We start from the raw sequence: 14,493 nt of genomic DNA, 5'->3' as shown, positions 1-14,493 counted from the left end.
ATTATTTTTTCGTGGGTAGAGAAAAAAATGCATTAACAAAAATTAGAGAACAACACAAAGTTGAGGACAACATTTGAAGAATAATAGATTATTCAAGTCCGAATAAAAAAAATCCAGGTATCTAACAAGTCCATAGGTTGACTATTATACAACATAGAAAGATTGGATTGATTGGCACCTATTCTGGCTAACCCATCAACACATCTATTAGCTTCATGAAATCAATGAATATGTTGAAGCAAAAAAGTTAATGAGCCGTTGATAATTAATTAGCACTTTATTTCACCTTAGCTCAACCCAATTGTTGGACGACTATGAGCCATGTGTGTAGAGGTGGCTCATGTATGGAGACAATGCAATTATATCTAATCTTGGAATGGGCAATTTTGGGAAAAAAGGGTAAAAGAATATGGAATTTTATGTACAGTATTTGTTAAATATTCTATAGGGTTGTGTTAACAAGCACGGTAAAGTGCTCGTTACCACACCACTTTATGTCAGAATTTTTGTCAGTCATTCAGTTTTATGTAAGTATTTTGTCAACTTTATTGGTTTTAGGATCAGCTTTATATAAATTTTCCTATTTATATAATTTTTTATTAAATAAGACCCACATTATTTTAACCTTAACAAGTACCTTACAGTGCTTATTAACATTTGCCTATTTTATATTATACTATGTAAAATTTTCATGGCGAGGACTACTATTCCAAAAAAGATAGGGGCTAATAATAAGTAACTTATATATGATCCAGCCACAGGAAATGAAAGTGATTCTTGAGTCCAAACTGGAATATTTGAAGGATGAAAATTTATTACAAGGACCATACTACACACAACGAATAATATGGAATGGAGATTTCGAAGGTAGGCGTACATCCATACGTTGTTTGGTTCAATAGTGAAAAGGTAGGCGTACATCCATACTTTTGCAATGAAGCCACGTACGCTCTCTAGGGAGGAAGAGGCAGAGTTGGCTCGGAGCAACAAGAAGGTAAAAGATAGACATCATGCTGAGTTTAACGAAGGGCCACAGGAGAGGTCTCCACCTCCGCTTGTCCAAAGCTCCGAACCTGTTGACAGAGCCTCATTCAAGGAGAAACTCGTGGGTGAAATGCCAGGGGCTTATGCGAGAGCTTTTGATTTTGATAGTTTTATGGAGGAAGATGAAGGGTCTGACGGTGAAGGTGGGGAGGAAAATGATCCGATTCCGGACGGCTGGGTCAAGTACAAGCTGTCCAAAGATACTAAAAGGCGTATTAGAGGACCATGGTCTAAATCCATTATTGTCAAACTTGTTGGTAGAACGAACAGCCTGCTTTACATGAGGACCAAACTGAACCAAATGTGGAGGCCGACGAGTAGGATGGACTGTGTGGATCTTGGCATTGGGTTTTTCCTGGTAAGATTTTATTCAAAGGAGGATCTTGATAATGTGTTGGTGAAGGGTCCATGGTTTATGGGTGACCAGTTCCTTTCCATAAGGCCTTGGGAACCTTTCTTTAAGCCTTCTACGGCTAATGTATCTCTGATTGCGGTTTGGATCCGTCTTTATGAGCTTCCTATTGAACTTTATGAAGCAGAGGTGTTAAAGGAGTTAGGAGAAACCATTGGTAAGGTCTTAAGGATTGACTCCCATACAGCCATGGAGGCTCGCGGTAGATACGCCAGAATTTGCATTCAGATTGACATCAACCAACCGCTAGTGAATACCATTCTTATTGGGCGTTTTGAGCAACCGGTGAGCTACGAGGGCATTCAAACCCTTTGCTTCTCCTGTGGAAGGCTTGGGCATACCATGATGGCTTGCCCATATACCATTCGTAAGGGTAAGGAGCAAGAGGCGCCGGTTGAGGAGGCTCTGCCTAACAGGGGTGCAATGCCTCAAGAGAAGCATGCCGGACATGGGGCGCAGTCCAGTTCTGGTGTGGCGGAAATGGGTGAAGCCAAGAAGGAAGACGGTCCGTACGGACCGTGGATGGTAGTGAGCAGAAGAAATAACGGCCGCAAGGGGGCAAACATGGCTGGCAGTACGGAGAGTACTACAAAATCTGCTCGGACTGCTACGCCTCAACCTCCTCCTATTTTTTCGGAACGGACGAGCACGTCGACTGGCAGAGCAGCTCATGCACCTAGCATGTCCCGTAGTGTTCACGTTCCTAGTAGTGGGGACCATCTCAAGAGGGCTGGACCAAGTTGGACTCCAAATTTCGCTGGTTTGGGCTCCACGAGCATGAAGGAAAAATCGGGTTTGGGTCCAGTGGAGTGCATGCCGCTGGAAACAGAGGGTGTTATTGGGCCTAATTCCATGTCGTCTTCTCAAGCCCAAATCCACCGAAATTATCCAACTTCAGTAAAGGGTAAAAAAGCCATTGCCAGGGGATTAAGTCAGTCTTCTCCTAAAGCTGACCGTGGCTCTGTAAGGAACCATTTGTCTGCAAAACCCACTCCACTGCCTCTTTCCCATACCTCTGCTCTCTACCATGGAACGGCTGGTCCTCTTGACCAATCTTTCAATTTCACGGCAGCAGCAAATGTGGGATGGGTTCAACATAGTAGTGAAAGGGATTTTCAAAAGGATGGGAGTACACCTCTTTTGTCCGGTGTTGATGTAGATCACCAAGGCGGTCAGAGTGAGACACGGTCTTCAGGGGATCAACGGTTTGCTCCTTCGGATTCTGAGGCTACCACAGTTAATGGAGTTGAGATATTAGGTGAGTCTACTAATTTAAATCTCAATTCTGAAGCTCTTGGCCAAGCTACTTGTGTGGGTAATGGGGGCATCTTGGATGAGGAGTTATCAAATCCTTGTTCTAGAGAAGGGTCTATCTATGAAGAGTTGGGGTATGATGGTATGGTGTCGGAGGGAGGGGAGGGAGCCCCTCTGTCGGATTGAGGTGCTAGCTCCTTGTAATTTTAGTTTAATCATGAATTTGCTGATTTGGAATTGTAGAGGAGCGTTAAAACCCTCCTTTCAAAACTACATTCATGAATTATCTAGGCGGCATGACCCGGCTTTACTTGTTCTTATGGAGACCAAGTTGGGTGGTAGCAGAGCAAAGGAAGTCTCAGATAGGTTACCGTTTGATGGGGCAATTCATACGGAGACGATTGGATTATCGGGTGGGTTGTGGCTGCTGTGGAATGAGGACAAAGTGGAGGTTGTTGAGCTTGCTAAAACAGAACAGGAAATTCATGTCGAAATTAAGGTACGGGCCTCTAATCTTTCCTGGGTTTTTTCTGCTATTTATGCTAGTCCTAGGAGTGAAGAGAGGTGCATTTTATGGAATAATCTAGCTAAAGTTGCTGAGTTACATAATAAGCCTTGGATTATGGCTGGGGATTTTAATGAACCTCTTGTTCAAGAGGATAAATTTGGGGGCAGAGGGGTAAGTGTTAATCAGTCTTTGGCGTTTAAAGATTGCTTAGATATCTGTAGTATGGTGGATATGGGATTTTCTGGCCCAAGGTACACTTGGACTAACAAGCGGGATGTTAGTAATCTCATTTTGGAAAGGATTGACCGTTTCTTCATGAATCCGGAGTGGTGTGTCCTTTACCCGGAGGCGAAAGTTACCCACCTCCCCCGGTGTCACTCTGACCATTGTCCGGTTCTCATGGAAACCATTCCAGTTAAATCCGTTTGGCTCAATCGTCCTTTTAGATTCCAAGAGTTCTAGCTATCAGATATGTCGTTTCCCAATGTTGTTTCTAGTGCTTGGTGTGGTAACCGGAATTTAGCTGAGTCTATTGAGTTTTTCTCTAAAGAAGCTACTTGTTGGAATAGGAATCATTTTGGGAACATCCACCAAAAGAAGAGAAGAATTATGGCAAGAATCTATGGTGTCCAAAAAGCTATCTCCAATTGGCCGAGCTCCTCTCTCATTAACCTTGAGGATAAGTTGCATCAGGAGCTTGATGTGGTTCTAGATCAAGAAAGGGACCTCTGGATGCTTAAGTCCAGAATTAATTGGATGATTCAAGGGGACCGCAATACTTCCTTTTATCATGTTTCTGCCCTTGCTAGAAGGAAAAGGAATCACATTGCCTCGGTTTTAGATGAGCGGGGCGTGTGGTTAACGAGGGAGAGGGAAGTGATGGAGCATTTTAGAAATGGTTTTATCTCCCTTTATACCACTTCCTTAGAGGAGGCCTCTTGGGAGCCAAGGCAGTATGTGCGTGGCCATGTGTATCTGTCTGAGGAAGTCAAGGACATGATTGGTGGTATGGTAACTTTAGAGGAAATCAAAGATGCCTTATGGTCTATGAAACCTTATAAGGCGCCAGGCCCGGACGGTCTTCATGCCGGGTTTTTTCAACGGTTCTGGCTTGTGGTTGGGGGGTCTGTAGTGGAGGAAGTTAGGAAAGTTTTCAGAGATAGAATGGTTCCTGATTTTCTTAATAGGACCCATATTGTGCTCATTCCTAAAGTCCAAGGTCCTGAAACCATTGGTAATTATCGTCCTATCAGCCTGTGTAACACTATCTATAAGATCATTACTAAGATTATTGTTGCTCGGATTAGACCTCATTTGGAGTGTCTTGTCTCGCCTTTTCAAACGGCTTTTGTTCCGGGTAGGAGAGGGGCGGACAATGTTATAATTGTGCAAGAATTGATCCATTCTATAGGTAGATCTAAAGGTCGCAAGGGGTATATGGCTATTAAGATTGATCTGGAGAAAGCTTACGATAGGATTGAGTGGAGTTTTATTAGAGAAATGCTGATTTTTTTCAATTTTCCTGCCTCTCTTATTGATATTATCATGAGCTGTGTTTCCTCGGTCTCGACTTCCCTTCTTTTTAATGGTGGCTGTTTAGATGCTTTTTGCCCTTCTAGAGGTATTAGACAAGGAGACCCCCTCTCTCCTTATCTTTTCATCCTTTGTATGGAATTTTTGGGCCATTTGATTGAGGAGAAATGTGAGGCAAATCTCTGGAATCCAGTGAGAGCTTCTAGGAGCGGCCCCTTTTTTTCGCACTTATTTTTTGCGGATGATTTGGTGCTGTTTGCTAGAGCAGATTAGGACAACTGTAATACCATTAAGGAAGTGTTGAATGATTTTTGCCAAAAGTCTGGGCAGAAGGTGAGTGAAGCCAAATCTAGGGTGTTTTTCTCTCCAAATGTGGATCCGGATCAAAGAGAGCTTCTCACTAATAGTCTTGGTTTTAATTCGACGTCAAATCTTGGTAAATACCTGGGTTTCCCTTTGAAGCACGCAGGTGACCGCAAGCATGACTTTGATTTTGTGCTAGATAGAGTTAAGAAGAAGTTGGCAGGGTGGAAAGCCAATTTACTCTCTATGGCTGGTAGGGTAGTTCTTATCCAGGCTTCTTCCTCAACGATCCCAAATTATGTGATGCAATATGCTTCCCTTCCTGCAAAAATTCTGAATGGTATTGATAGGGTCAATAGAAGCTTTCTTTGGGGGTCTTCAGATCATGCTAAAAAAATGCATTGGGTCAATTGGGGTGAGGTGACTAAGCCGAAAGAGGCAGGAGGGTTGGGTTTACAAACTGCTAAAGGTAGGAACACGGCGCTTTTGGCCAAGCTCAATTGGAGGTTCCATAATGAGGGGAATGTGCCGTGGGCTAAGGTTTTGAGGTTCAAGTACTGCAATAGGCTTAGAATCAGCTCTAGGAATGAAGCTAGACTGCCTAAATCTCCAGTTTGGAAAGGCTTAAAGAAAGGGGAAGAAGTTTTCAAAAAAGGGGTCAAATGGATCCCAGGTCACGAAAGCAATCTAAACTTTTGGTCTGATACATGGACCAACCTTGGTCCCATCCGGTCTCTTATCCATGGCCCGATCCCGCAAGCTTTGGAGAATTTACAAATCAAAGATGTTTTTTCTCCTGCTGGCTGGGATTGGACTATTATTCCTTTTGAGCTTCCCCCTGAACTTAAAGCTGTTATTCAAGCTGTCCCGGTTCCTAGTGTGGCTAGATGCAATGATAAACTAGCCTGGAAGTCTTCTTTGAAAGGCAATTTTGATATGAGAAGTGCTTATCTCCTTGCCATAAACTCTCCTGGTACCGGGTCCTTCTCTGGTTCTTGGATTTGGAAGCTTCCGTCGCTGCCTAGAATTCAGTTGTTTATTTGGAAGTGTATGCAGCAAAGTATTGGTGTAAAGGAATGTTTAGCTAATAGAGGGATTCCTCTTGATACTACTTGTCCATTGTGCCACTTAGAAGCCGAATCTATTTTGCATGCCCTCAGAGATTGTAATCTTGTTAGACCCATTTGGCACCAATTAAGATTATTCTCTGTTCAGTCTTCCTTCTTCTCTCAAGGTATAAGAGATTGGTTAATCTCCAATGGTGGCCTTAAATCTACTCAGAATGCTGTGGGTATACCTTGGAATGTCTTATTCTCTTTTGCTCTTTGGTGGATTTGGAAGCAGCGGAACCAGGTGGTTTTCAATAGTAAGAGTGTTAATCCGAACCTGATCAAGAGTATCTCTTCTCAGGCTTTGGAATTCTTCCTCTGTGCCTCTAAGCCTAGTCGGAACCGTCCTATGATGACCAAGCAAGTGAAGTGGGAAAGACCGGAGAAGGGTTGGTTGAAGTTGAACACAGATGGGTCTTCAAGCGCAGCGTTAGATAAGGCAGCGGGGGGAGGTTTGATCAGAGACGAAATGGGCAACTGGGTGATTGGTTTTTCAAGGCAGCTGGGCCATGTGAACAGTTTTTCTGCAGAAATATGGGCTTTACGAGATGGTTTGATGCTTATCCATCAAATGAAGCTTCCTGCCATTATTATTGAGCTTGACGCTAAGGCTCTTGTGGACGCTCTTAAAAATCCCCGTTACGGTAACTCTGTTATTTCTCCTCTATTTGATGATTGTAAGGTGCTGATTTCCCTCATTCCCCATGTTCGTATCAATCATGTTTTTCGTGAAGCTAATAAATGTGCGGATCGGTTAGCGAATTCTGCCCATTCTCAAGCTTCGGAGTTTTGTATTTTTTCTGTTCCTCCTGTGGATTTAGTCTCCCTTGTAGAGGCTGATAGTCACGGTGTTTCTTGTAGCAGGCTTTGTCCTGGGCCTTTTCCAGGTTGTTAGTTGAATTTTATTCCAGTTTACCAAAAAAAAAAAAAAAAAGTGAAAACATACATAGGTGGATCTTGACTTTTGATTATGCTTTGGGATCTCCTTTGCAAATTCCCATACTTAAAAAAGAGCGCTTGTGTAAGTGTTTGCCTAATAGAAGAAGTATCACATTTTAGTTAAGTCCAAAATTTATCATCAAGCTATGTAAAGTTGTATAAAAATATATAGTTGTTATAGGAATCCTGTAAATTTACACCGACACTATTTATTTTGTATTTAATTTTTTATTCTTTTTTTACGTATCCTAAAGATAAAAGAAGACAATGGATTATGGTTGTCGAGTGTGAAAAAACAGAAAAAATTAAAAAAAAAAATCAAGGAAAAACAAATGATATTTTAAGAAAGTGTAGTGTAAAATAGATAATCTAATGTAAGATATTTTGAAAAGTGAGTATGTTAAAAAAAAGGGTAAGTTTTTATGTTAAAATAGACAGAAATCTCTACACAAATTGATACGAATGCTCTAATACAATCCAGCGATAGATAATGTTGGAATCAGCCCTAACTAGTAAAGGCAATATTTGTATATGCCCCCTTTTTCAGATATTGAGTTGGGACGGGTACCTTCTTATCACGCTAGCCAGATAAAAGGGATAAACTAATGGTAGAGACTAGAGACGGACTTATGAGATTGAGTCCACACGTTTATATATTTACATGCAATCTTCCAAAATCATTAAATTGATCTTATGGTTCTGTATTTACAATTATATTTTTTCATTGAAGCTTTCAAATATGAAATATAGAAAGAAACATTAAAATATATTTAAGTTCTATTATAATTTTTCTTCTTAGTTAACTATAAATCAACAAGTATATATGATCATTTTTATATTATGAAAAAAAATGTTCATCCTGCCATAAGTATATTGCCACTAAAGTAGTTGATTAAAATACACTTTTAAAGCTCTAAAATTTAGGGTTTTCTTCATTTTGGCCATTTATGATTTAAATATTTCATTTTGGCTCTTCATATTTGATTTGATTTGATTTTTATGTTGATCTTATTGTTTATTTCTATTATTAATTTGACTATTCATAATATATTTTTCTTCCTACAATGATGAAATTTGTAGCATTTAAGAACTAGTATTTCATAAAATAGTTAAACATAAAGGACATTTAACAATTATTCTAATTTGTTAATAATTTGTTAAGGTGGTAAATAATAATTAGAGCAATATCGTTTTTACATAGTTTCACCATTTTTATTACACACCAATCATAACATCACCACAACAATTGTGAAAAATTTTGTGTCACGAAAGTTATTGATAATAGAGATTTGTTTGCTACCTAATTCAAATTTTTATAACAATAAGGACAAAGTTTAGTTATAAAATTGGTTGTAACTTAAGATTACAACTTTCTTTAAAAAAAAATATTACTACATATTTTGAAAATCTAACCATTGGATTGAATGTTCTTTACATTTTTAATACATATGTCAAATTTTGTGCCAATTGAATATTATTTACTATATGATCTATAAGTTTATATTTTATACATAATTTTAAATTACAAAAACTTGCAATTTAAACAATTTATTGATTATATAACTATTGATCTTTAATGTTTTAGAAATTTTGCAAGTATGGAGAATATAAAAAGAAATTGTAATCTAATAGTGAATTTGTCAAAATTTACCTCTAATAAGAAGATACTCAGTAAAGTTGTAACCTAAAGTTATAACCAATTTTGTAACTAAACTTTGTCCAAACAGTAGGATGGTTGGACGGGTACTAACAAATTATACAACAATTTAGTTCTTGGATCCATTATTAATATATAAAGAGATTCATAGGTGAGCATAAAATTTGAGACCAAGAGGGAACAGCCTATTTTAAAGGAAGAAGGAACCACTTAGTCATGATGGTTCACTATTGTTTTTCTATTAATAAACTTTTTTAACTGCTACAGAAACTCGGTACTATTTTAAAAAATGCAACTTTTGGGATAGAGCCAGTTTGGAATTTTGGTTTGACTTGTTCAACTATTTCCTAAATTCCAATCTACTAAATCCAATTTATGAGCCAAAATAATTGTTAAAATAGATAACATTCTGCAAGAAAGTGAAATGCCCAAAAGTTCAAGTTAAACTCATAATTTACCATTTTCTGGTGCCAAAAAAGAAAAAGAAAAAATGACTACATTCAAATCTCATGTCGATAAAACTTTATCTAAAGTTTCACAGTTTGTGGTAACTAAATGTAAAAAAATGCAAAAACGATGAATATAAATGAAGTGGACAATGAAGGCTCTAATAATGTTACATTGAAATATTAACCATGTATAACATAATAGATAATGTTGTGAATCACTGGACACAACTAGTCTCACACTCTTACTCAGTTCTCCAAGCATATAAAAAATGGCAAAAAGTTGTTTTTGATGAAGGGCTTGCAGGTGCTGAGGCTACTGAGTCGATTATGCTGTCACTATCATTTCCATTGCTGCTGTTACTACCATTAGGATCACCATCTGCTTCACATTCTAGTGTGCCATTAGGATCACTAGTTGCTTCACATTCTAGTGTGCCTGGCTTGAATATGAACAAGCCAGGGCCTGACCCGTGGATAGTGTGCAACCAATCATGCACATCCCATAGAAGTTGTACTGGCAAATTGTTCAGCATCACGGTCTCATTACCTCTAAATCTCCAATTCAAATTCATAATGCGAATCATCATTTCCCCGTCGATTCTAATTGACATTTCAGGATCACCAGGCCCGGATAGAGAAGTGTCAATGACAATGTCATGTTCTCTTTTACCATCAACTAACATGGATCTTGTACAAAACAATCTTTTTCCATACACAATCTCTTTCTTGTACAACAAGATAGCGTCTTCTAAGGTTGGTCTGGACCTGGTTCTTTTATAAGCCTCTTTCTTTAAATCCCCTAGCAATAACACCACCTCTTGACCACAAACCATGGCAACATAATAATTAGACCAGGGATCCGGGTTGCCGGAAAATTTTGTCTGTCTAAAATCCCAGAAAATATCCACTCGTTTCTTGTCTAATTCAAAAGATTTGAGACCTTTTCTACCCCAAAACTGCCAAGTCCTCAAATCAATTTTGCAAGTATATTGATCTTGATTAGGAGGAGTTTCCACCGTGATGCTAAGGGAATGGTGGATCAGGTTCTTGCACCATGTCACTGTTACATTCCGCCACAATTCTGCTATAATGGTTTGGTAAACAAAGGTGACAGAGGCCTGAGGGACTGTTTTATTCGTTGCCTGATGCTCATGTACTTTCTCCTTGGCTGGTGGTTGATGCGGGACTGGTTTTGGATTGGGAAAAGGTGCAGCACCCAGAATATAATTAGACATTTTATAGAACTTTTACTAGGACAAGATTGGATTGAGCCTGCAAATGTGATGTTGATACAGGATTGTCATTTGAAGCTCTTTGATCCCTGATCACCAAATCCATATAAACTCCAATGCTACCAAGAATGATAGAACTGCATAACAATATAGAAAATCTTCTTCAACCTTCACTTAGTTTGGAACATCAGCATCATAAGATATTGTCTATTTGAAGTAGAGACATTAGATCAAAGATATGGGACGAATCAAAATTTCATTGCTATTATTATCAAAGCCAAGAAAATCTTTGAAGATGTTTGAATGCCTAAATTATGTTTATAGAAGAAATGAAGGAAACCGCTGTACCAAATTTGCAGGCGCCGAGTTGAATGGGGAGGGAGGCTCAAACTACAGGTCAAAGAACTGCCAAAATGTTATGTTAGGAAATGGTGAAACTGTGGGAGGTTTTGGAAAAACTGACATGAAAAGGTTAGTTTGAGGAATGAAATCTACGCTGAGGCTGTCCTTGAAGTGTAAAAAGCATAAATATTTTTCCTATTAATAGATTAATATCTCTCTGGTTTTATACTGATGCCATGAAGGTAGGGTGGCTACTAACCAAGGGAAAAGGATCAAGAGTTCATTTAAAATTTTATTTTTTGTATCTATAGTGTATTGTATTATCTCTAAATATTAAGAGGATTTAGAAAGTTAGTTATGGTTTTAGAAAATGTCAAAATTACTCTTAATCTAATTAGATAATCATTATTCTTAAAAAAAAAAAAAAAAAAAATCTACCAAAGAAACTTTTTTCCTAAAAATTAGCATACTCTTTATTTAAATATAATATGAGAGTTGCTACGGCTATAACATTTTCACAACAAATTATAGATGGTTAGTTGCTATTGGTTCTAATTTGAACTTGAATCTACCATTGAAATTATTTTTTTACCCCATTAATAACAATCCGTAATAACCTGTCACATAAGATTTGTTGTGAAAATGTTGTAAAAAAGTTGTGAACATAACATTTCTCTTTAAGTATATTTTACACACATTTAATACATTTTTTTTTCTTTCTAAAAACTAGCAGACACTAAACTCAGTAGTTTGCTCAATTTCAAATCTTAAATTTTAGTTTCTTAAAAATTTCTTACTATGTAGCCTCACTAACAATAGATAAATTCAAATTGAAAAATTATATTAAACTCAAACTTTAAATAATAAAAAAAGCCTTATTGCACGTGTAATGAGGCTAGTGTCATTTAAAATTTTAAAAAACGTGGTATTTGATACACCTTTAGATTTCCTAATATTTTATTTGAACAATGAAATAAATTAATTTCAAATGTCAAGAATCATTTTTCCTAACTTAGGTGCTCCTTTGATCACCTTGTCCATTTTCTTGGAACTAATCAATCAATCAATCTATATCTATATCTATATATATTTAAAGGGCAATACTTAGGTACAATATTTAGATGCTATTCCTTAGGTTTCCTTTTTAAGATTTTGCCATGTGGATTTTTTCTCATGGAAAGGAAGTGTATTTTTTAATTAAGTAGCCACATGACTGTATCTTAAGAGGAGAACTTAAGGAACAGCACCAAAGATACTGTACCTAAATTTTGTCCATATCTAAAAGTTGAAGCGTAGCATTTATTACTATTACGCTCCTATTAAATTACATCAGCAACCATGTCATTATCATTATTTTTCTAATTTTTCCTATAATTTTTTTTAACATCTACGTATTTAAAGTGAATAAAAAACTCTATTATTTAACAATCAAAATATTATCTCTCTCTTATTTTTAACTATTCTTCTTATATTAATTTTCCAACTTATTGTTACACTTTCTCTAACTCTTCTCCACACTACTCTCTACTTTAATGTCACTCTTTTTCCATCTTTTTATCTTCCTTTATTTTGGTTCTTATTATTCTCATCCTCTTAAGATAACATTCTTATTATCTCTTTCATTCTATATATAGTTTTCCTACGCAAAAAAAGGCTCTCTCTCTCTCTAATTTTTTTTTTTCATTTTTTGGTGGATTTTTATTTTTATTTTTCTTGCATCTCCACTTTAGGTTGATGAATTTTTGTGTTCTTTAGAAGTCTACTTTAGGTTGATGCAATTTAGTTTTGTGTTTTTAAGTTGTTGTCTTTTTTCTTTTCTTTAATTGTTAGATGTTATCCTATAATCCTATCAAATTATGAAAATAGTATATAAGAATATAATCTCTATATATTAAGAGGATTCGGAAAGTTAGTTATGACTTCAATAAATGTCAAAAATACCTCTAATCTAATTAGACAATCCTTGTTTCTAAAAAATAAAAAATGGGGTTAAAATTGTAATTCAACCAAAAAAAAACTACCAGAGAAACTTTTTTCTTAGAAATTAGAACACTCCTCATCGCACATGTGGAGCGTGTGTGATGAGGCTAGTGTTATTTTATTTATATAACATGGCTTGGATAATTTTGTATTTTTTACTATATCTTTATTTTGTTATTCCTCACATATTGTCTCCTGAAAAAGTAATTATCCTCTTTCTCAATTTTTTATTCTTTCTTGCAACTCTATTTTAGGTAGATGAATAATTATTTATTTCCACGCATCACATGGGTCTACAAATAATATATATATAAAATTAGAGACCTCATACAGACAGCATAAGGTTCTGCCATGTAATGCACTCTTTAAAAAGATAATTGAAATAATCTTAAACCACATTAAAGATAAGAACAAATTTAAAAATAGGGACTCTTTATTTCCTTTGATTCAATGTTTCAAGATCTTTCCTCTCTCTCTCAAAAACACATAACTCTTTACATTTTCATTCACAATTTTCACTTCTACTCGTTTATATACTATACTCACAACTCTGCATGCATCTCATTTCAAATACACCGAAGCCAAAAACAATCATTTACCTTCAACCTTTCAACGTCACCAACATAACTCTAACATTGTCATACCATTTGATCCTAACTCGTATGTGTAGATTGTGCCCAAGGAAAGGGGCTTACATTTTTTATTAAGTGACAATAGCTTACGGTTTTGATATTGAAGTTAAATGTTGTGAATTTTTTGAAGGCTATGATTGGCTTTAAGTCTTTGAGTGTTTGAGATTTTGGTGTTGGAAAGTTATAAATGTATTTTGTTTTAGAACCAAAGAGAAAGAAAGAGAAGCATTCTAATTGATTATTTATGAAGTTGGGTTTTTTTTTTTTTTTTAATAACTCATAATTTGTAGGTTTCTTTGTATGTTTTTTAATTGCGATTTTTTGTTGTATGAACCATAGTGATAAAAATAAAAAGTGACAATGATTTCAAAGTGATTTTGGTTTTTTTTAAAAAAAAAAAATTAAGGATACAAAAGTCCAACTAAAGACAATTAAATTTTGATAAAAGAATGTGTTTTTACTCAATTTTTCTTTGTTTAATTGCATTCTCTTTATGTTGATACTTACAAATGATTTCCTTAATTTCATTAAGAAAATGAATTGGGTGTTTGAGATTAGGGTCTCCATATTTGGTTGTGAGAATGGAGTGGTTACTTAAATTTATGTAATTTTAGGATATAAAAATATTTTATTCCTTAAATTCTTATTTATAGATTTCAAAATCATTTAATCATTTTAAAAAATAAAATCTACTTTTAACAATAAATATTATAATATGTTTTGGTCTTATAGTGTTATGCATTTTTTTTTAAAAAAAAATATGAATTAAGAAAACTAAGTTTCAGAGCATCCAACAATATTGTAACAATCATAAATATTATATAACAAAATAAGTGTTATATATAGGTATTAATATACACAAAAATGATTTCAAATGAAATTGTAAAATATTCGTGCATTACGCTGGGCAACATCTAGTTTTAGTAAATAAGAAATTTCATCAAAATGCCGGTAAAAAGAGTGTTTGATGACAACTAACAAAAATCCAAGCATGGTTGAGATGGTTTTATGCTCCTTTGGACATATGAATTCCTGTCGGGGAATTGAATTTTTCTTTCATTTTAATATAGCCATGAAATCAAAATTTTCAAGCTATAAT

The 14,493-nt window shown here is 35.9% G+C and overlaps 1 protein-coding gene across 1 annotated transcript; it reads right to left on the bottom strand.

Moving 5' to 3' along the window:
• Positions 1–9,450: 9,450 nt before the first annotated feature.
• On the bottom strand, positions 9,451–10,472 carry LOC115955506. Its single transcript, XM_031073636.1, has one exon. The coding sequence runs from the start codon at positions 10,441–10,443 to the stop codon at positions 9,451–9,453; it is 993 nt and encodes a 330-aa protein (XP_030929496.1). The 5' UTR covers positions 10,444–10,472.
• Between the last annotated feature and the right edge of the window lie 4,021 nt (positions 10,473–14,493).

Source organism: Quercus lobata, chromosome 8, assembly GCF_001633185.2.
Source record: "Quercus lobata isolate SW786 chromosome 8, ValleyOak3.0 Primary Assembly, whole genome shotgun sequence".
Classification (NCBI taxonomy): domain Eukaryota; kingdom Viridiplantae; phylum Streptophyta; class Magnoliopsida; order Fagales; family Fagaceae; genus Quercus; species Quercus lobata.
The sequence above is the reverse complement of the archived record's forward strand: the minus strand, read 5'-3'. Positions and strand labels throughout refer to the sequence as shown.